At 38.3% G+C, this 24,940-nt stretch overlaps 2 protein-coding genes across 2 annotated transcripts; both read left to right on the plus strand.

Annotated features, from left to right (window-relative positions):
• Positions 1–6,224: 6,224 nt before the first annotated feature.
• LOC113648496 lies at positions 6,225–8,862 on the plus strand. Its single transcript, XM_047813313.1, has 2 exons — positions 6,225–6,235; positions 6,393–8,862. Exons 1-2 carry the CDS (start codon positions 6,225–6,227, stop codon positions 8,083–8,085), a joined length of 1,704 nt encoding a protein of 567 aa, XP_047669269.1. The 3' UTR covers positions 8,086–8,862.
• Positions 8,863–20,263: 11,401 nt separating this feature from the next.
• LOC113648489 lies at positions 20,264–22,940 on the plus strand. The gene is made up of 2 exons (XM_027155692.2): positions 20,264–20,337; positions 20,495–22,940. The coding sequence occupies exons 1-2, from the start codon at positions 20,327–20,329 to the stop codon at positions 22,185–22,187; spliced, it is 1,704 nt and encodes a 567-aa protein (XP_027011493.2). The 5' UTR covers positions 20,264–20,326; the 3' UTR covers positions 22,188–22,940.
• Positions 22,941–24,940: the final 2,000 nt, after the last annotated feature.

Below are 24,940 nucleotides of genomic sequence, written 5' to 3' on the forward strand. Positions count from 1 at the left end.
AGTTGTTAATGTGTTGTATTTGTATTAAATGCATTTCAGAAGTAATCCATATATAAATGTTAGATCAGCTAATCTCACTTAAGTAAAGTTGGATATATTCACAGATTCGAGTTTCACGAGTCAATAATTCCTGAACTAAATGCTCTTTAACACAAATAACTCCTCTTTTTTATACAGTAGTAGTAATGTAGAGAGGCAGCTACAACCCAATTTTCCTAAAAATCAGCTTTTCTCTGTTGTGGACAAAATACACAAGTCTCTATGTGCAGATGACTAAGAAACGGATTCCAAGGCACCATCTGCAAAGTGTAAAACCCGAAAAGCGAATACTGTATTACAGTGAAGTTAAGACATTAAAAAACAAACAGACATTTCCCCAAAATAAATGTTGTAGTATAACTATCAGGACATCAGTGATGTGTGAGCTCAATTTGGTGACAGTACAGTGTATTACAGTGAAGTTATTGACTGTTTTTTGTATTCGCTTTTTGGGTTTTGCACTTTGCAGGCGGTCCCTTGGAATCTGTCTCTTAGGTGTTCGCACATAGAGACTAATGTATTTTGTCTAACTCGGAGGAAAGGATATTGAGGAAAATTGGGTTGTAGCTTCCTCTCTACATTAATATGATAAAAAAAGATGATAAAAAAGTGTTATTTGTGTAATAAGAGTGTTTAGCTCAGTTATTGATGAGTTATTGACTCGGGTAACTCCAATCTGTGAATATGCGGCCAACTTCACTTAAATGCTAATCTCAACCTGGCCATTTGTTAGTTTGTGGCAGTTTGAAAAGGGATAAAATATGTGATCAACAAACTCATGGTTCTGAGTTAGTTACCTAGCAAATCAGTTATTTTCATTAAATTAATTCATAAGCTTCTTGGTCCCCATTGCTTTTGCTCTATACATCTCACCAAAATGAAGAGATAGAAGGACATCATGTCGTTCTTCAAAAGAAAACATAAGGTAGACAGTGAGACAGACCCAGATGGTTCAGGTAATAGTAATACCAACAAAATAGTTTCCTATATAATTGTAGTAATAACAACAAAAAGACATGACAGAGTAAAAATGATGGTGGTAAAATAAATATATAAATACATTCTCATCAGCAAATAATGGAAAACTGAAAAATACTAAGATAGACAGATGAACTAATAAGTGCACTTAAAACTTAATTCTCAATATTTATGTAAATGAAAACTATTTGCTGAAATGAAAAGGGTGTATATATATATATATATAATATGAATTTGCTGATCTTTTTGCAAAAAAAATACAAAAATCGTAGAATACTGTTACTGTGACAATATGTAATGCAAATGTAAAAAATAAACTTGAAATGCAAATACATTGTTGAATGATTATAAGCATGGTATTTTGCCTGTTAATGCCTGCAGTGCAGTGCAGAAAATGATATGACAACAATAATGTCTAAATGTAACTGGCCCCTCTAACAATACAACTGCCCCCCTATCCCCCTCCCTCCCATTTGAAATGGTCTAGAACCGCCACTGCTCAAGACAGGCTGGACTCTCTACTAATCTGGAGTTGTCCGCGGTGAGAGGCAGCGGGCTGGTGTGGGATTGCTCATAGCCCCCCAGCTCAGCCGCCATGTGTTGGAGTTCACCCAGAACAAGAGGGTCCTTTCTCTGCGCCTTCGGGTCAGGGATAGGACTCTCACTGTTATTTGCACTTATGGGCCAAATGGCAGTGTAGAGTACACAACCTTCTTGGCATATCTGGGAGGGGTGCTGGAAAGTGCTCCGACCGGGGACTCCATCGTTCTACTGAAAGACTTCAACGCTCACGTGGGCAGCAACAGTGACACCTGGAGGGGCGTGATTGTCGTGGTTGACCCTGGATGTAAGGGATGCTGTCAAGCTGAAGAAGGAGTCCTATTGAGCCTGGTTGGCTTGGGGTACTCTGGAGGCAGCTGATAGGTACCGGAGGGCCAAGCGAGCTTCAGCCCGGGTGGTTGCGGAGGCAAAAACTCTGGTCTGGGAGGAGTTCGGTGAGGCCATGGAGAAGGACCATCGGTCAGCCTCAAAGAAATTCTGGCAAACCATCTTGCGCTTCAGGAGAGGGAAGCAGTGCCCTGTACACACTGTTTACAGTGGGAGTGGGAATCTGCTGACTTTGACTGGGGACATCCTCAGACGGTGGAAGGAGTACTTCGAGGATCTCCTCAACCCCACTGACATGTCTTCCACTGAGGAAGCAGAGGCTGAGGGCGCAGTTGTTGACTCGTTGATCCAAGCTTAGGTCACTGAGGTAGTTGAGTAGCTCCTCAGTGGCAAGGCATCAGGGGTGAATGAGATCTGCCCTGAGTACCTCAAGTCTCTGGATGTTGTGGGACTGTCTTGGTTGACACGCATCTGCAACATTGCATGGCAGCTAGGGACAGTGCCTCTGGTCTGGCAGACTGGGGTGGTGGTCCCTCTGTTTAAGAAAGGGGACCGGAGGGTGTGTTCCATCTATAGGGGGATCACACTCCTCAGCCTCCCCAGAAAAGTCTATGCCAGGGTACTGGAGAGGAGAATTCGCCCAATAGTCGAACCTCAGATTCAGGAGGAACAATGCAGGTTTCGTCAAGGCCGTGGAACACTGCACCATCTCTATACCCTCGCCAGGTTGTTGGAGGGTTCATGGGAGTTTGCTCAACCAGTCCACATGTGCTTTGTGGATCTGGAGAAGGCATTCGACTGTGTCCCTCGTGGTGACCTGTCCCTCGGAGGGTGCTCTGGGAGTATGGGGTCCGGGGACCTCTGCTAAGGGCTGTCCGGTCCCTATATGACCGAAGGTGGAGTTTCGTTTGCATTGCCGTCAGTAAGTCAGACTTGTTCCCAGTGCATGTGGGACTCCGGCAGGGCTGCCCTTTGTCACCAGTTCTGTTCATTATTTATATGGACAGGATTTCTAGGTGTAGTCGGGGGCCGACGGAGTCCGGTTTGGGGACCACAGCATTTCAGCTCTGCTTTTTGCAGATGATGTTGTCCTGTTGTCTTCCTGAAATCAGGACCTTCAGCGTGTACTGGGACGGTTTGCAGCCGAGTGTGAAGCGGCAGGGATGAGAATCAGCACCTCCAAGTCCAAGGCCATGGTTCTCAGCCGGAAAAGGGTGGCTTGCCCCCTTCAGGTTGGTGGAGAGCTCCTGCCTCAAGTGGAGGAGTTTAAGTATCTTGGGGTCTTGTTCATGAGTGAGGGAAGGATGGAGCAGGAGATCGACAGGTGGATAGGTGTATCTTCTGCAGTGATGCAGTCCATATATCGGTCAGAAAAAGCTGAGCCGCAAGGCAAATCTCTCTATTTACCAGTCGATCTATGTTCCTACCCTCACCTATGGTCATGAGCTTTGGGTCATGACCGAAAGGACAAGATCCCAGATACAGGCATACGAAATGAGTTTTCTCCATAGGGTGGCTGGACACTCCCTTAGAGATAGGGTGAGGAGCTCGGTCACTCGGGAGGAGCTCAGAGTAGAACCGCTGCTCCTCCACATCAAGAGGATTCAGCTGAGGTTGCTCGGGCATCTGTTCTGGATGCCTTCTGGACACCTCCCTAGGGAGGTGTTCTGGGCATGTCCAACCGGGAGGATGCCACGGGATTAACTAGGACACGCTGGAGGGTCTATGTCTCTCGGCTGGCCAGGGAACGCCTCGGTATTCCCCCGGAAGAACTGGATGAAGTGTCTGGGGAGAAGGAAGTCTGGGCATCCCTGCTTAGACTGCTGCCCCGTGACCCGGCCCCGGATAAGCGGTAGAAGATGGATGGATATTTAATCCTTTAATCGCTGAATTCATCATTATTTTTTATCCACATTCCTGACTCAATCTTCTGTTCTGACCAGTTCATCTTCTTAGAGACATATATTCTTATAAACCATGTGATGTATTTTGAATCTAGTTTAGGAGTGGTTTCAACCACTCCCTTATGGATCAACCCATAGGTGTGAAATTACTGTAACTATGAGATCATACAATACATGCAATAATCAAGGGTTCATAAGAACTACCTGAAGGGTTCCTGGAACCTCTCCCAATACCCCAACACCAATGATCCCATATTGCTGTGGACTTTGTCACTGACCTCCCAAATTCACAAGGTTTCACTACCATCCTCATGGACAAAGATTTTCCAAAGCATGGAAACTGATTCCAGAACTCTGGCATCCCAGAGAACATTGTTATCACACTTGACTAATTAACCAAGTGTGATGTGGCATATTGTGATTATAATTTAATTGAAAATGATTATGTTCATTATATTTAATCCTTTAATCATTGAACATAATTACATTTTAATACACATTCCTGATTCAATCTTCAGCTCTGACCAGTTCATCTTCTTTGGAGAAAGGACATATATTCCTATAAATCACATGATGTGTTTTGAATTTAGTTTAGGTGTGGTTTCAACCACGTCCTTCTGGATCAAACCATAGGTGTGAAATTACTGTAACTGTGATTAAACATTTCATACAGTAACCAGCAGCATAGTGATTATTGGTTTGTAGGTGAACAGTGCATGATGATATTCCTGAACTTGCATGTAAGAATGTGGTGTAGTAATGAAAAAAACATTATTTTCACCTTGGCAGTGGTTGTGGTGGCTACTCCAATCTAGCATGAGATGGGGTATGGGCTTCTGGACTAAAGCTGCTTAAATTGGAACTTACATTGATCTAGAAGCTTGTCACTCTCAGCTGTGAGAAAAAACAATAAAATTTCTTCTTAAATGTGTTTTTATATGTATTGTATATTATATTTATCAGAATATGTTATATTCCTAAAGTTACCATATTATGGTGTCTGTCCAATATATGCTATACTAGTTTGGTTTGTTGTAACCTGTATAAGAACTACTACATACATTTGAATATATTCAAGATTTTTTTATTAGCAAAGTAAAATTCACTTTTGCATTGAATGAGCAATTAATATAGAATAAATTCAACACTGTTTTTCAGCATATATGAACTATGACTGATTTCTGAAATGTAAACCTCCTGATCATGGCCATGGTGATAAATACTGTAGGCAAAGACCAACGACTTGGAGTGGTTTTGAAACCAAAAATAGACAGTGAATCATTTGAGAGGAAAGAGATGGCTGTTATTTCTGATTATCTTAAAAAATCTGAAAACTTTTGAATTAAAATAATAACAATTTTAATGTAAATGCTCTTCATCTGTCAATATAATTGTTTATACGCAGGTGTCGCTAGCCAGCTGTCACTATGGAGAACTGAAAGTCTGAGGGAAAATACGGTCACATAACCTCGTGTGTTTTTGTGTTTTGATACCTGGTAACAGCTTACTCAGTGATGTTCATTGGCTAGGTTTTAACACTCAGGTGTGTCTCCCTTATCAGGTGACAACAAAATGTTTGCTATTAATAAAGTCACAACAGAGTTAAGTATCTCTAGTCTTTATCTTGCTCCTGAAAGACATTTCTACATTTCTACAGCAGGTAAAGTATACTTAAATACGATTAAACTTACACTTGTAATTTTCTAAAACCATTTTAGTTATTTTGGTTTTATTCAAATAAGTTAAAGTAAAAAGATACATACCTGTCTAAAATAAAATAATTATTCATGATGAAGAGAATAATGAAAATTAATTAGTTATAAGAACTTAGGAGAATGAATAAGAGAAAAGTAAGATGATTTTTTGAGAGACAAGTTTAAAAACACAAATATACCTTGTGGTGAAAAAACAAACAAATAAACAAACAAACAAAAAAGTGTCCTGTAATAATCTAAATCTGGATCAATCAGAACCAACCATTAGGAGACTGAAACAATGAAAGCTTCTATTGTGTAGTACTTTATAAAGGTATGGTGTAAATGTCTGTAAGTACACATTATTTTATCTTTTTGTTCATAAATTTTCTAATGATTCACACTTATGGTTTTAACACAAATTAGATTTGTTATTTTCTCTTTCAAAAAGGTTAGACAACAAATCATTCCATCACTGTATTTCAAGAAATGTATTACCCTAATTTTATTTTTAAAACCAAATCAACATTTTATCTGTTGATAGAATTAAAGTTTAAGCAGATAAAATAGAGAGAGAGAGAGAGAGAGAGAGAGAGAGAGAGAATATAATGTAAATTCTTTATAGATGTTCAATGTGTTTATGTTAATAATACTAACATTTCATTAACAGGTCATGCAATTGTGACTCTTGTGTTTAATTTGTGGAAATTGAACTACCATAATGTCTGCAGGGTAAGTGGATTACCTTTTACAATCAAATGGTAAACAAAAAAATTTTTCAGAAGAATGTATGTTTAGATTTCCTTATGTTTTGAAATGATTATAGACATTTTACATATGAATTTTCACAACACTAAACCAGATTTTTATCCGTCATTGTATTTAACAGATCTCAAGAGACATCATATACTGTACATGGTTTAATCCAGAAGAGTGAATTAATCAGTGAAGGTCCACCTAAACGATTTCATCTCATCACTACAAGAAGTAATCTTGGTGAAAACGGCTCAGTGAGAAAATGGACATTTGGACAGAGAGACATCAATATGCAAAACAAAATCCTACTGATGGTAGGAGAAACTGGAACAGGCAAAACTACTCTGATTAATGCCATGACTAATTATATACTCGGGGTGACGTTTACAGATGAAGTGTGGTTTGAGATTACAGAGGAGGGAGAAGAGAATCAGTCAGATCAGTCAAAAAGTCAAACAACTAAAGTCACAGTGTATGAGGTGTTTACCCAGAACAACCCAATCTGTCTGACCATCATTGACACTCCAGGTTATGGAGACACCAGGGGAACAGAATATGACAAACAGATAGCCGAGAATCTGTACAATCTGTTTCACTGTGACGGTGGAGTGAAAGAAATTGATGCAGTGTGTCTGGTAGTGAAGGCATCTGAGAATCGACTCTCTGACAGACAGCATTACATCTTTGATGCAGTTTTGTCCTTATTTGGTAAAGACATAGAAAACAACATTGTGATTTTTATCACTCACTCAGATGGATTGCCTCCAGATGATGCTCTTAATGCCATCAAGAAAGCAGGGATTCCCTTCAGGACAAATGATGATAATGAACCTGAGTATTTCTTATTTAACAATCGCCAAACAAAAAAGAGGAGCAACAAGTATAACAAAGATTTCCAGAGAGCTTGGGATCTCACAGAGGACACTTTAAATGATTTCTTTGACTCACTTGGTGAACAGAACAGAAAAAGTTTAGTGCAGACTGAAAGTTTACTGACTGAGTCGATACGACTTGAAGCCTGTATATCTAATCTACAAAACCGTATTGAGTTTGTAGAGTACAAAAGTAAAAAACTGACTCAGATACAAAAAGCTCTTGAGGAAAACCACGAAAAGATTAAGCGAGATGAAAACTTTACTTTTACAGTCACCAAATATTACAAAGAAAAAGTTCCCATTGAAGATGTTTCATGGAGGAACAGAATGGTGTCCAGTTGCTCTGTCTGTGAGGAAAACTGTCATGAGTACAATTGCTGGTGTGCCCTGAATGCCATGTTGTGTAAAGTCATAAAAAAAGGCTACTGCACTGTATGTACAGGCAAATGTCACTACACTAAACATGTCAGAGAGAACAAGAAATATGTTACACGCAGTGAAGACAGCAACATGACATTTGATGAACTTAAAAAACAATATGAAACTCTCAGTAATCCAAAATCAATTACCAAGTTTGACTCTGAGTCCTTTGAGAATGTAAAAAACGACTTTGAAACCAAAAAGAAAAAGGAAGAGGAGAAGAGCAGCATAGAGAAAAGACTGCAAGAAGAACTGACTGAGAAAGAAAAAGAAAAAGCTGAGCTGGTGGAAGAAGCCTTCAACAGCATCATGAAACTGTCACAGATTGCTCTGAAGCCAGACTCTGCTTTCATTGTTCAATCTCTTGATTTCTTGATCCCTCAAGCTGAGGAAACTGGAAGAAATGTTCTTGCTAAGAATCTAAGAGAGCTAAGGAAGATTCAGCCTGAATCAGAGGAAAGAGTTCACGCTGCAATTGAGTATGCAAGAGCAGGTTTAAATAAAATGAAAGATTTTATTAGTGGTAAATAAATTAATTCGGGAGATTAAATATGTTCGTTTAACATGATGTAATACATATGGAATAATGAACATCAAGCATCTGCATCAAGAAAGCAACATTTACTTCAGTTAATCAAATATATTGTGTTTATTCAGTAATGCTGATGTTAAAGATTTAATATTTTACATTAAAATGCTAACCATTTAAGATTTAATGTTACTTTTTGATCATACTAATAACTATTATTAGTATGATCAAAAACTAACACAATAATAATAACTATTATTATTATTTTTTTTTTTTGTATGAGCTTTCATGATTGACTTTAAAGTGTAACAGTGGAATTTTTTTTTGTGCCATATTTGTCACGTTGATGATTTAACAGACCCTAATGCAGGGATAAAGACGAGCCATGATTTATTAGACACAAATATAACAAAAGTCAACTTAACTTGAAGAAACCTAAGATAAACCAAAACGAGAACACATAGAAACTACATGGCATGACTAAGACAAAAACAAAGTTACTTCAAACATGGAAACAAAACATAACAGGACACAGCACACAGTGACAAACATAGAACCTTTTGTGAACAATGAATCAACAAACAAGCAATCTAAAATGAAGGGTATAATGAACAAGCCACATTAGGAGTAATGGGGGACAGTTAAACTTATACAAGACATAAACACATGTTGATAACAACAAAACACCTGCCAGCACACCCTATAGACCCAGAATTTGACAATACTACTTGTGAAGCTGTACTGTTCATAAAAAAGATGTTCATCCTTTTCTTCATGTATTCTTGTAATTTTGTGTTCTCAGTGTATCTGTTTATCTGGCTTTCTTATTAAATATCTGGTAACTGTATGTGTTTGAGTCACCACTTTCTGACACTAACCTACATCAATCGAATAACATTCAATCTACAGTGAATCATAATCAAGATCATTTTTAACAGTGTTATTACAAATAAAAACTAACTATTATGATTGAAGGGTAATAGAATAAATTATTTTTAAAAAACAATTCTTTGTTAGATGCTAAAAATCCCAGCATATTCACACAAACAGTCTTCTATTTCCATTAACATATTTGTATTAAGTTTTTGTGTCATTATTGACAGAACCAGAGCTACTTTAAACATCTTTGTGTCATATTTAATAAATATATAAATTTTTAAATTATATATATATATATATATATATATATATATATATATATATATATATATATATATATATATATATATATAATTTAAATATTTATAATTTATATATAATTATATATATATATAGACTATAATATAGTCTGCTTGAAATGCTAGAGATTATTAGAGCATGTCTAAAATTCTAAGAATATACTGTTGTGTGAAGGTAAAAAAAAAATTGGACACCTTGTATTTTAAGTCTATTTTCCAAATGACCTTCTGAAACTGCAGTGGCCTAAAAATTCAAAATATTTGCTTATTTTCTGCTGTCACACACTGTAGGACTCCATGTCTCCACACTGAACAGAAAAACAACAATTTATGGAGAGAATTAATGTAGTACAAATAAACGATGAGCTCAAAACTAAGTTACATATAACTCGCAAACCACTTTGAGTGCAAGTTATTTCATTTATCAGTGGAGTATAATTATTAACCTGTTTGACTTGTTCTTTTAATTGAATGTCTCATCTACATTACAGTAATTTAGAACTGGAGTATAAATGTTAACTCCGTCCAGGGTGTATCCTGCCTTGATGCCCGATGACGCCTGGGATAGGCACAGGCTCCCCGTGACCCAAGGTAGTTCGGATAAGCGGTAGAAAATGAGTGAGTGAGAGTGAGTATAAATGTTATAAACTTTAGTCTTTTCTTTTTTGTGTTTTGTTTGTGGGAATTTCAGAAAAAAATTAAATAATTAACAAAATATTAATAGGCATCTTGTTCAAACATATGTACTGTCTTTAGATTTAACAGATCTTAAGAGACATCACTAACTGAATGTGATGTAAACCAAATGGATAATCTAATTAGTGAAGGTCCACCTGCATGTTATCATCTCCTTACATCCAGAAGACAGTTCAGTGAGAAAATGGATTTTGGACAGTGAGACATCAATATGCAAAACAAAATCCTACTGATCCTAGGAGAAACTAGAACAGGCAGAACTACTCTGATTAATGTCATGACTAATTATATACTTGGGATGATATTTACAGATGAAGTGGGGTTTGACAAGAGAATCACATGCCAGGTCAGTCAAAAAGTCAAACAACTGAAATCACTATGTACAGTATGAGCTGTTTGTGCATAACGACCCAATCTGTCTGTCCATCGATGACACTCCAGATTATGGAGATATCAAGCGAATAGAATATGACAAACAGATCACTGAGAATCTGTACAAAGTGTTTCATTAGTGATAGTGGAGTGAGTGCAATCTATGATGCAATTTTGTCCTTATATGTTGACATAAATAACAACATTGCTTTGTCATGCTTTTTACTCATTCAGATGATGCTCTTAATGCCATCAAGACAGCAGGGTTTCCCAACAGGAAAAATAAAGATAATAAGCCTGAGAATTTCTATTCAACAATTTTCAAACTGAGGAAATAAGACCAAAGTATAACAGAGCTCTCCAGACAGCTTGAGACCGAATAGAGGACATTTTAAATTATTTCTGTTCCATACTAAATGCACTGAACAAAAAAAGCTAAGTGCAGACTGAAAGCGTACCGACTGAGTCGATACGACTTGAAACTGTATTTCTAATCTACAAAACCATGTTAAATTTATCAAGTGCAAGAACTAATGCAATTTATTAAATGAAAATGCAAATGTTTACTTTTACAGTCACCAAATATTAGAAAGAAAAGTTTCTCACTGAAGATGTTTAATGGTGGGACAGCAAGGTGACTAGTTTCTATGACTGTAAGAAGAAAGTATACAATAAGTGATGGTTGGCTTGTAATTCTGGGTGGTGTTATGTCAGGAAAATGGCAGCAATAATTCAGCATCAATAATCAAGATGGATTTAAAGTCCCTTGAAAATGTAGCAAAAGACTTTGAAAGCAACAAGAAACAATAAGAGAAGACTAGCATGAAAGAAAACTTAAAGAAGAACTGATAGAGAAAGAAAAGGAAAGAGCTGAGCTGGTAGAAGAAGCTTACAACATCATGATTAAACTGTATGAGATTGCTTTAAATCCAGATTCTACTTTCACTGTTCAGCCTCTCGACTTCTTGAGAACTGGGAGGATATCTTGCTCAGAAACTAAGAAAGCTGAGTAAAATTCAGCCTGAATCACAACAAAGAGCTAATGCTGTAATGGGGTATTCTCGAGCCGGTGTTGGCAAGCAATACAGATGGAATTATAATATCGAGTTTAGATAGGGCCATGAAACTTGATGCAATACAGATGGAATAATAAACATGTGTGTATCAAGTGTGCATGTGTGGTATAGAAGAATGCATTGAAGCCTTTATTATCGCAACATATACACTACAGCACAGTGAAATACTTTTCTTCACATACCTCAACTGAGGAGGTTGGGGTCAGAGTGCAGGGGCAGCTACGATACAGTGCCCCGGGAGCAGGGAGGGTTGAGGGCCTTGCTCAAGGGCCCAGCAGTGGCAGCTTGGCTGTGCTGGGCCTTGAACCCCGATACTCCGATCAACAACCCTGAGCCTTAACCAGTTGAGCCACCACTGCCCATATACATATAAAATCAAAGATTAGATGAAAACAACCGATAGTACTCAAAAATAGGCTGACTCCAATCACCACATTGACCCATCTCGCCCAATCTACTATGATAAAAATAAAGAAAAACCAGGTTAGTCATACTGGATGATGCAGGGTTAAATCAAAGTTTATTGAAAATCAGCACTGATCAAAGACGACATCTGTGCTTCTACAAAATGAGGTTGACCCTCATGCACCACATATCCATTCTCATATCCATTGTCCTTATCAAAATTGTGATTAGAATCAAATGGAAAATGTTTATGTTTATTAAATTTAATTCTAAATACAATTCAATATTTAATTTAATTCAAATCACCCCTTATGAAGAACTCAAAATCAAGGTCTGTAACGTCGCCCGGTATGGCGCAACCGGGGCCCCACGCTGGAGCCAGGCCTGGGGTTGGGGCCCGCATGCGAGCGCTTGGTGGCCAGGATTTACCTTGCGGGGCTCGCCTCCACGCACAGCTTGGGCTCTGGAAGCCAACTCCTTGAGAGCACTGGCGGGGCAGGGGGGGGCAGTGCCCCTGTGACAACAAGCTTGGACCCCTTTGTGGCCCCCCTAAATGTGGAGTGTAAAATAATTTTCAAAAAATGTTTGTGATCGTTGTTTTTTAAATCCGTTATCAGACAGTGGCAACGCGGAACAGAAATGTAACCCACACATTTTTTAGAGGGACTGCTTGAAGCTTTTGGCCTTTGGTTACATGGCGCCCTCCAAGGCAGACGTGTTTGCTCACTTCGCGCTAAAATGTCGGATTTTTCTTCTTTTTTGTGTTTTTCTTGTTTTTTCTGCAGTGCATAAATGTCATGCACTGCTTCCATACAATCAACAGGAATTACTTAGACATCGCCAACTCACAACACATTGACTTCACTAGTTTTATTCTACAACACATTGTTTGCTCCCAAAGTCACCACCGAAACCACCACCAAACCATGCCAGGGGTCACTAGGCACCATTCAGCCACAGCCTCACTCAGCCGCGTCCGGTATGGCTAAAGGGGGAGGGGGGTGTGTGTTTGTCAACAACTCGTGGTGTGGAGATATACAGACGGTTTATAAACACTGTTCACCAGATGTGGAGTTTCTACTGCTGAAATGCCGTCCTTATTATCTTCCGACGCAATTTACTGCTGTGTTTTTGGCCGCTGTTTACACCCCCAAATCCCCCCCCCCCCAACCCCCCGCCGCCACCGCCGCCGCCGCCGCAAGCTAACTCCACGGCAGCACTCAACAAACTCCATGGCGTCATCAGCGTGTTAGAAACGGCTCATCCTCACACTGTTTTTATTGTTGCTGATGACTTCAACCAGTGTAGTTTACGGACTGTATTCGCCAAATACCACCAGCATGTGGACATTCCCACCCGTGATAAGAACACTCTATACCATGTTTACAGCAACATATGTGGTGCATACAGGACTGCACCCGACCCCCACTTGGGACACTCAGATCACATCTATTTGTTCCTGTACCCAGCTTACAGACAATGACTGAAACAAGCACACCCTGTCACCAAACAGGTTAAACACTGGACCCCAGAGACTGAGAGCACCCTGCAGGACTGTTTTGCTTTGACAGACTGGGATGTGTTTAAAGCTGCAGCCACTCTGGAGGACTCTTCCGTCAGCGTACAGGACTATGCTGAGTATGTGACTGGGTACATCAGCACTTGTGTCGATAATATTGTGCCCACCATACAAATCAGGAAGTTTCCAAGCCAGAAGCCCAGGATAAACACTCAGGTATGTCACATGCTGCGTCCTCACTCTCTTGCATTTAGATCAGGCAACAAGACAGAGTACAAAGCTGCAAAGTATGGTCTGAGAAAAGCCATCACAGCGGCCAAGAGGCAGTACAGAGAGAAGCTGGACAGCTTCTATTCTACTTCTGACTCGGGGCGGATGTGGCAAGGCCTGCAGCAAATCACAGACTACAGAACCACCACCAACAATATCACCTCAACAGACAGCCTGCCGGTCAACCTCAACACATTATACACCTACTTTGAGGCCCCCAGCTACACTGCAGAGAGGGGGCTCACCCACACCTGGACCACCCAACCCCCCTCCCCTCCAGTAACCATCTCAACAATCCAGGTACACAAAGCTCTGAGGAAGATAAACCCCTGCAAAGCAGCAGGACCAGATAACATTCCTGGGCGGGCCCTCAGAGCATGTGCCAATGAGCTGACTGATGTTCTCACCTCCATCTTCAACCTCTCCCTCAGCCAGTGCACTGTTCCTTCGTTCTTTAAGACCACGAACATCGTCCCTCAGCCCAAGAAGAGCACACCCACCTGCCTGAATGACTACAGGCCAGTGGCACTCACTCCAATCATCATGAAGTGCTCCGAGAGAGTGGTGCTAGCCCACATTCAGAGCAGCATACCAGACACTATTGACCCCCTTCTCATCTGTAAAATAAGAACTCATACCTATGGATACTCTTCATCGACAGCTCCGCCTTCAACACGGTTATCCCCAACAAACTCATTTTGTCCAAACTTGGTCTGCACCCCACCCTCTGTGACTGGCTCCTAGACTTCCTGACTGGCAGGCCTCGGTCTGTCAGGATTGGTAATAGGACTTCAGCCAGTATCATCACAAACATTGGAACTCCACAGGGTTGTGTACTCAGCCCCATCCTCTACTCCCTGTTCACTTACGACTGTGTCGCCTCCCACAAGGACAACATCATCATGAAGTTTGCGGATGACACTGCAGTGATAGGAGGCATCACTGGAGGTGACAAGGCAGCCTACAGGAGGGAGGTGGCCAGTCTGGTGTCATGGTGTGAAGACAACAACCTCACCCTCAACATGGACAAGATGAAAGAAATGATAGTGGAGAAAGGAGAAAGGAGAATGCATCAGGCACTGTTCATCCGGGAGCTTGAAGTGGAGAGGGTGAGCAATTTTAAATACCTGGGTGTCCACATCAGTGAGGACCTCACTTGGACACCTCACGTCACACAGCTGGTCAAGAAGGCCCAACAGTGGCTGTTTTTTCTGAGAAGACTGAGGAAGTTTGGCATGTCGCCTAAGATCCTCAGCAACTTCTACAGCTGCGTCATCGAGAGTGTCCTGACCAACTGCCTTACTGTGTGGTATGGCAGCACTACTGTCATGGACCGCAAACGCCTGCAGAGAGTGGTGAAGACTGCGCAGAAGATCATCAGGACTCCACTGCCCTCTCTGCAGAGCATCTACCACCACAGAGTCCACAGGAGAGCTGCTTCCATCCTCAAAGACCCCTCCCACGCCCAGCACGGATTGTTCACACTTCAACCCTCAGGACAGAGGTAAAGAAGTGTGATATGCAGGATCTCAAGACTGAAGAACTCTTTCTTCCCCTCTGCCATCAGACTCCTAAACAGCTGACAGGAGTTTGCAATCATGGACATAACTGCTTAACTGTTTATATGGACATAACTGTTTACATTGAACTACATTTTTGCACATTCATTTTCTCAGAACTGCACTACCTCACCAAGAACTGCACTACCTCACTTTATTGCCTTATTTGGCACTGCACTTCTTATTGCCTCTATTAAGAACTGTACCTCACCTTTATTGCATTTATTGCTCTTTTTTATTCTATTATATTTGTTTTTCATTCATTCATTTATTTTTATTTTATTTTATTTTATTTTTTACTTTACTATATGACATTTAGTGTGGACACCAAAGTAAGAAATTCATTGTGCAAGAAAACATGCTTTCTGTCTGTGCGTATGATAATAAACACTTTGAAGTTTGAAGTTTAAGTGGAACATAACAGTATGAAATTGGTGAAAGTTTTGCGTGAATATTATGGTTGAAAACTTCTAGCAAAGAAGGAAATATAGAGGTGAGTAAAGTTGTTAATGTGTTGTATATGTATTAAATGCATACAGAAGTTATCCATATGTAAATGTTAGATCAGCTAATCTCACTTAAGTAAAGTTGGATATATTCACAGATTCGAGTTTCACGAGTCAATAATTCCTGAACTAAATGCTCTTTTACATAAATAACTCCTCTTTTTTATACAGTAGTAGTAATGTAGAGAGGCAGCTACAACCCAATTTTCCTAAAAATCAGCTTTTCTCTGTGGTGGACAAAATACACAAGTCTCTATGTGTAGACAACTGAGAAACGGATTCCAAGGCACTATCTGCAAAGTGCAAAACCCGAAAAGCGAATACTGTATTACAGTGAAGTTATTGATTTTTTAAAATGAAAAATCATAAAAAAATAAACAAAAAGACATTTCCCCAAAATAAATGTTGTAGTATAACTATCAGGACATCAGTGATGTGTGAGCTGAATTTGTTAACAGTACAGTGTATTACAGTGAAGTTATTGACTGTTTTTTGTATTCGCTTTTTGAATTTTGCACTTTGCAATCGGTCCCTTGGAATCTGTCTCTTAGGTGTTCGCACATAGAGACTTATGTATTTTGTCTAACGCGGAGGAAAGGATATTGAGGAAAATTGGGTTGTAGCTTCCTCTCTACATTACTATGATAAAAAAGAGGTGTTATTTGTGTAATAAGAGTGTTTAGCTCAGGGGTTATTGACTCGGGTAACTCCAATCTGTGAACATGCGGCCAACTTTACTTAAGTGCTAATCTCAACCTGGCCATTTGTTAGTTTGTGGCAGTTTGAAAAGGGATAAAATATGTGATCAACAAACTCTTGGTTCTGAGTTAGTTACCTAGCAAATCAGTTATTTTCATTAAATTAATTCATAAGCTTCTTGGTCCCTATTGCTTTTGCTCTATACATCTCACCAAAATGAAGAGATAAAAGGACATCATGTCGTTCTTCAAAAGAAAACATAAGGTAGACAGTGAGACAGACCCAGATGGTTCAGGTAATATTAATACCAACAAAATATTTTTGTATTTAATTGTAGTAATAACAACAAAAAGACATGACAGAGTAAAAATGAGGGTGGTAAAATAAATATATAAATACATTCTCATCAGCAAATAATGGAAAACTGAAAAATACTAAGATAGACAGATGAACTAATAAGTGCACTTAAAACTTAATTCTCAATATTTATGTCAATGAAAACTATTTGCTGACTTGAAAAAGGTGTGTGTGTGTGTGTGTGTGTGTGTGTGTATATATATAATATGAATTTGCTGATGTTTTTGCAAAAAAAACACAAACACGGTCGGCCTCAAAGAAATTCTGGCAAACCATCTTGCGCTTCAGGAGAGGGAAGCAGGGCCCTGCACACACTGTTTACAGTGGGAGTGGGAATCTGCTGACTTTGACTGGGGACATCCTCGGACGGTGGAAGGAGTACTTCGAGGATCTCCTCAACCCCACCGACATGTCTTCCACTGAGGAAGCAGAGGCTGAGGGCTCAGTGTGGACTCGTTGATCCAAGCTGAGGTCACTGAGGTAGTTGAGAAGCTCCTCAGTGGCAAGGAAAAGGGGTGAATGAGATCCGCCCTGAGTACCTCAAGTCTCTGGATGTTGTGGGGCTGTCTTGGTTGACACACATCTGCAACATCGCATGGCAGCTAGGGACAGTGCCTCTGGTCTGGCAGACTGGGGTGGTGGTCCCTCTGTTTAAGAAAGGGGACCGGAGGGTGTGTTCCAACTATAGGGGATCACACTCCTCAGCCTCCCTGGAAAAGTCTATGCCAGGGTACTGGAGAGGAGAATTTGCCCGATAGTCGAACCTCAGATTCAGGAGGAACAATGCAGGTTTCGTCCCGGCCGTGGAACACTGCACCATCTCTATAGGGTGGCTGGACACTCCCTTAGAGATAGGGTGAGGAGCTCAGTCACTCGGGTGGAGCTCAGAGTAGAACCGCTGCTCCTTCACATCAAGAGGAGTCAGCTGAGGTGGCTTGGGCATCTGTTATGAATGCCTTCTGGACACCTCCCTAGGGAGGTGTTCTGGGCATGTCCAACCGGGAGGATCCCCCTGGGATTAGGACACGCTGGAGGGTCTATGTCTCTCGGCTGGCCAGGGAACGCCTCGGTATTCCCCCGGAAGAACTGGATGAAGTGTCTGGGGAGAAGGAAGTCTGGGCATCCCTGCTTAGACTGCTGCCCCGTGACCCGGCCCCGGATAAGCGGTAGAAGATGGATGGATATTTAATCCTTTAATCGCTGAATTCATCATTATTTTTTATCCACATTCCTGACTCAATCTTCTGTTCTGACCAGTTCATCTTCTTAGAGCCATATATTCTTATAAATCATGTGATGTATTTTGAATCTAGTTTAGGAGTGGTTTCAACCACTCCCTTATGGATCAACCCATAGGTGTGAAATTACTGTAACTATGAGATCATACAATACATGCAGTAATCAAGGGTTCATAAGAACTACCTGAAGGGTTCCTGGAACCTCTCCCAATACCCCAACACCCATGGTCCCATATTGCTATGGACTTTGTCACTGACCTCCCAAATTCACAAGGTTTCACTACCATCCTCATGGACAAAGATTTTCCAAAGCATGGAAACTGATTCCAGAACTCTGGCATCCCAGAGAACATTGTTATCACACTTGACTAATTAACCAAGTGTGATGTGGCATATTGTGATTATAATTTAATTGAAAATGATTATGTTCATTATATTTAATCCTTTAATCATTGAACATCATTACATTTTAATACACATTCCTGACTCAATCTTCAGCTCTGACCAGTTCATCTTCTTTGGAGAAAGGACATATATTCCTATAAATCACATGATGTGTTTTGAATTTAGTTTAGGCGTGGTTTAAACCACTTCCTTCTGGATCAAACCATAGGTGTGAAATTACTGTAACTGTGTGATTAAACATTTCATACAGTAACCAGCAGCATAGTGATTATTGTATTGTAGGTGAACAGTGCATGATGATATTCCTGAACATGCATGTAAGAATGTGGTGTAGTAATGAAAAAAACATTATTTTCACCTTGGCAGTGGTTGTGGTGGCTACTCCAATCTAGCATGAGTTGGGGTATGGGCTTCTGGACTAAAGCTGCTTAAATTGGAACTTAAATTGATCTAGAAGCTTGTCACTGTCAGCTGTGAGAAAAAAGAATAAAATTTCTTCTTAAATGTGTTTTTATATGTATTGTATATTATATTTATCAGAATATGTTATATTCCTAAAGTTACCATATTATGGTGTCTGTCCAATATATGCTATACTAGTTTGGTTTGTTGTAACCTGTATAAGAACTACTACATACATACTACATACTACATATTAGCAAAGTAAAATTCACTTTTGCATTGAATGAGCAATTAATATAGAATAAATTCAGCACTGTTTTTCAGCATATATGAACTATGACTGATTTCTGAAATGCAAACCTCCTGATCATGGCCATGGTAATAAGTACTGTAGGCAAAGACCAATGACTTGGGGTGGTTTTGAAAACAAAAATAGACAGTGAATCATTTGAGAGGAAAGAGATAGCTGTTATTTATGATTATCTTAAAAGAATCTGAAAATTTTTGAATTAAAAAAATAATAATTTTAATGTAAATTCTTTTCATCTGTCAATATAATTGTTTATACGCAGGTGTTGCTAGCCAGCTGTCACTATGGAGAACTGAAAGTCTGAGGGAAAATACGGTCACATAACCTCGTGTGTTTTTGTGTTTTGATACCTGGTAACAGCTTACTCAGTGATGTTCATTGGCTAGGTTTTAACACTCAGGTGTGTCTCCCTTATCAGGTGACCACAAAATGTTTGCTATTAATAAAGTCACAACAGAGTTAAGTATCTCTAGTCTTTATCTTGCTCCTGAAAGACATTTCTACATTTCTACAGCAGGTAAAGTATACTTAAATACGATTACACTTACACTTGTAATTTTCTAAAACCATTTTAGTTATTTTGGTTTTATTCAAATAAGTTAAAGTAAAAAGATACATACCTGTCTAAAATAAAATAATTATTCATGATGAAGAGAATAATGAAAATTAATTAGTTATAAGAACTTAGGAGAATGAATAAGAGAAAAGTAAGATGATTTTTTTTGTGGGACAAGTTTAAAAACACATAAATATACCTTGTGGTGAAAAAACAAACAAATAAACAAACAAACAAAAAAGTCTCCTGTAATAATCTAAATCTGGATCAATCAGAACCAGCCATTAGGAGACTGAAACATTGAAAGCTTCTATTGTGTAGTACTTTATAAAGGTATGGTGTAAATGTCTGTAAGTACACATTATTTTATCTTTTTGTTCATAAATTTTCTAATGATTCACACTTATGGTTTTAACACAAATTAGATTTATTTTCTCTTTCAAAAAGGTTAGACAACAAATCATTCCATCACTGTATTTCAAGAAATTTATTACCCTAATTTTATTTTTAAAACCAAATCAACATTTTATCTGTTGATAGAATTAAAGATTAAGCAGATAAAATACACAAGATGTATAAATGGGCAAATTTATATTTATAATTTATATATTTATATGTTAATAATACTAACATTTCATTAACAGGTCATGCAATTGTGACTCTTGTGTGTAATTTGTGGAAATTGAGCTAGCATAATGTCTGCAGGGTAAGTGGATTACTTTTTACAATCAAATGGTAAACAAAAAAATTTTTTCAGAAGAATGTATGTTTAGATTTTCTTATATTTTGAAATGATTATAGACATTTTACATATGAATTTTCACAACATTAAACCGGAATTTATCCGTCATTATATTTAACAGATTTCAAGAGACATCAGATACTGTACATGATTTAATCCAGAAGAGTGAATTAATCAGTGAAGGTCCACCTAAACGATTTCATCTCATCACTACAAGAAGTAATCTTGGTGAAAACGGCTCAGTGAGAAAATGGACATTTGGACAGAGAGACATCAATATGCAAAACAAAATCCTACTGATGGTAGGAGAAACTGGAACAGGCAAAACTACTCTGATTAATGCCATGACTAATTATATACTCGGGGTGACGTTTACAGATGAAGTGTGGTTTGAGATCACAGAGGAGGGAGAAGAGAATCAGTCAGATCAGTCAAAAAGTCAAACAACTAAAGTCACAGTGTATGAGGTGTTTGCCCAGAACAACCCAATCTGTCTGACCATCATTGACACTCCAGGTTATGGAGACACCAGGGGAACAGAATATGACAAACAGATAGCCGAGAATCTGTACAAACTGTATCACAGTGATGGTGGAGTGAATGAAATTGATGCAGTGTGTCTGGTAGTGAAGGCATCTGAGAATCGACTCTCTGACAGGCAGCATTACATCTTTGATGCAGTTTTGTCCTTATTTGGTAAAGACATAGAGAACAACATTGTGATGTTTATCACTTACTCGGATGGACTGCCTCCAGACGATGCTCTTAATGCCATCAAGAAAGCAGGGATTCCTTGCAGGAAAGATGAAGATAATGAACCTGAGCATTTCTTATTTAACAATTGCCAAACTAAGAAGAGGAGCAACAAGTATAAGAAAGATTTCCAGAGAGCTTGGGATCTAACAGAGAACACTTTAAATGATTTCTTTGCTTCACTGATCGAACAGAACAGAAAAAGTTTAGTGCAGACTGAAAGTGTTCTGACTGAATCCAAACGACTTGAAGCCTGTATTTTTAATCTACAAGCCCGTATTGAGTTTATAGAGTGCAAGAGTAAAGAACTGACTGAGATTCAGAAAGCTCTTGAGGAAAACCAAGAAAAGATCAAGAGAAATGAAAACTTTACTTTTACAGTCACCAAATATTACAAAGAAAAAGGTCCCATTGAAGATGCTTCATGGAGGAACAGAAAGGTGACCAGTTGCTCTGTCTGTAAGGAGAACTGTCATGAGTACAATTGCTGGTGTGCCCTGGATGCCAGGTTGTGTAAAGTCATAAAAAAAGGCTACTGCACTGTATGTACAAGGAAATGTCACTATACTAAACATGGCAGAGAGAACAAGAAATATGTTAGACACAGTGAAACCAGCAACATGACATTTGATGAACTTAAAAAACAATATGATGGTCTCAGTAATCCAGAATCAGATACCAAGTTTGACGCTGAGTCCTTTGAGAATGTAAAAAGAGAGTTTGAAAGCAACAAGAGACAGGAACAGGAGACAACTGGCATAGAGAAGAGACTGCAAAAAGAAGTGACTGAGAAAGAAAAAGAAAAAGCTGAGCTGGTAGAAGTAACCTACAACACCATTATGAAACTGTCAGAGATTGCTCTGAAGCCAGACTCTGCTTTCATTGTTCAGTCTCTTGACTTCTTGATCCCTCGAGCTGAGGAAACTGGAAGAAATATTCTTGCTAAGAAACTAAGAGAGCTAAGGAAGATTCAGCCTGAATCAGAGGAAAGATTTCACGCTGCAATTGAGTATGCAAGAATAGGTTTAAATAAATTAAAATTTTTTATTAGTGGTAAATAAATCAGTTGAGGAGATTAAATATGTTCATGTAATGACATAATACATATGGAATAATGAACATGTCTGCATCAAGAAAGCAAAATTTTCTTTGGTTAATAAAATACATTGTGTTTATTCAGTAATGTTTCGGTAAGATTTAATATTTCACATTGAATTGCTAACCATTTAAGATTTAATGTTTTTTGATCATAATAATAACTATTATTATTATTTTTATTCTTGCTTATTCTTACTTAGACTTAACAGATCCAAATGCAGGGATAAATATGAACCATGATTTATTAGACAAGAACATAAAAAAGATGACTTAAACTGAACAAATATAATAGAAACCAAAACAATAACACTTAGAAACTACATGACATGACTAAGACAAAACAAAGTTACTACAAACATAGAAACAACACATAACACGACAGCAGACAATGACACTCATAGCGCCTGTTGTGAACAATGAATCGACAAACAAGTGACCCACAATGAAGGGTAGAAGGGTATAAGGGTATAGGTATAAGGAGCAATGGGGACAGTTGAATTCATACAGTACAAGACGTAATCACATGAAGATAACAATACACCTGCTAGCGCCCCCCAGTGCTCCAGCAGGGCATAGTCCCAGTCTCTGACAATACTACTTGTGAAGCTGTACTGTTCATGGATAGATGTTCATTCTTTTCTTCATGTATTTGTGTAATTTTGTGTTCTCTGTGTATCTGTTTATCTGGCTTTCTTATTAAATATCTGGTAACTGTAGTGTGTCTGAGTCACCACTTTCTGACACTAACCTACATCAATCGAATAACATTCAATCTACAGTGAATCATAATCCAGATCATTTTTAACAGTGCTATTACAAATATAAAAATAACTATTATGGTTGAACGGTAAACGAATAAATAATTTTTTTAAACAAAAATTCTTTGTTAGATGCTAAAAAATTCAGATTTAATGTGTCATTATTGAGCATCTTTGGGTCTCATTTATTAAAAATGCAACAAACAAATCCTAAATCTTTGTGTACAGCCTCAATTTACAAGTAAAGCACTATTTATTACACATTGTTAGACACAGCTGAACACAACGGATGTGATGTGCTAGTGCGTGTCTTCATTTATTTACAGTATATGCACCTTATATGGTAAACAAAAATACAATATAGCCTGCTCAAAATGCTAGAGATTAGCATGTCAAAAATTCTAAGAATATACTGTTGCCCGTTTTTTTGACACTCTATTGTCAAAATTACCTTCAGAAACCCACATTTTTGCTTCTTCTGTCACACATCGTAGTACTCCATGTATCCACATTGTACAGAAGTTAAATGACAATTTATGGAGAGAATTAATGTAGTCAAAGAGATGATGAAGTCAAAACTAGAGTACGTAATATTTTTACTTAGAAATCACCCGCAAACTACTATGAGCTAACAGCAATCTATTATATTTATTACTGGAGTGTAAATGTTATAAACTTGGGTCGAAGGTGCTTTGTTTGAGGGAATAAAGATTTGAGTTAATTAACAAAATATTAATAGTCATTAATATTGGTTGTCAGAATCAACCGTTTATTTATTTTATTATTTTTGCCTTCACCAATTTGAAAAAGGCTACAAAGTCCACCCACATACACAGTCACTAAGCAGCCCATGTGGAAGATACTACAAAGTCATTTACTTTTATTTATGTTAGAGTTAATGTAATATATGTGGTTTTATGAAATTTCCAAACCTTTGTCTTTACATTCTTAATCATTTAGTCACTCAGCCCAACACAAAAGGAGAAAACGTACATTATAATGGTGTTTTCATACATAAATCATGTTTTAACATTGATTACTGTTGACGTTTTACCATTGATTAAATGTTGCATCGCATTATGTATCCCAACCTCAGGTAACTGCTGCCATTATACTAATGTGTTCATTCCAGTATTTCCGCACACGTAATATTGGTTTGACATTCAGTGTAAATACAGTACTTTATCTCTGCCTTTGTTTTATGTAGCACCATGATCCTGGAGAAATGTTTCATTTCTTTGTTTACTGCAACAGCTATATACTGTATGTTTGAAATGACAATAAAAGCTTCTTGACTTGACTTGACTTGACATTTACACAGTTGTAAAAACAGCATGAATAAATTTCAGTCCAAATGGTTTGCTATTATTTAAAAAAACTTACTTTCTTGTATTCAGTATAATGGGGTCTCATTTATAAAAACTAAATATGTGTGTAAGACTCACCTGAGTGTACAATAACATTGCTATTTATTACACATGGGTAACACAGCTGTATACAGATGTGCTTGTGCATGAACCACATTCATTTGTATAAAATAGGCCTCAAATCTCTAACATCGCCTTAAAATGTATGGCAAAAAAAAGTTGTTGTTTTTTTTTGTTGTTGTTTGTTTTTTCGCTGAAGTAAATGCGTAGCTACACTCTACAGAAAATAAATAAATAAATCATTTGTGGACAGAATTCATGTAGTACAGAGAATGAATGTATTCATACCTAGGATACAGTACCTAACAAATAAGTTGCAATTATTTCTAATGATGTTTAAGGGACGTTCAGGGCATGTCAATATAATGTCTTGAACTGTAATTGTTTTGTTAGCATTTCTACATATATTTCTATATTATTTGTACTAGTAAGCAGTGAAAAATATTGACTATTCTTCCTTTAAAAGGGTTTCTGGTAGAGTAAACAGTTTACCATCCCATTTAAAGCACCTTTACAGTAGAGGGCAGTGAT

This window comes from Tachysurus fulvidraco, chromosome 1 (genome assembly GCF_022655615.1).
Source record: "Tachysurus fulvidraco isolate hzauxx_2018 chromosome 1, HZAU_PFXX_2.0, whole genome shotgun sequence".
NCBI classification, from domain to species: domain Eukaryota; kingdom Metazoa; phylum Chordata; class Actinopteri; order Siluriformes; family Bagridae; genus Tachysurus; species Tachysurus fulvidraco.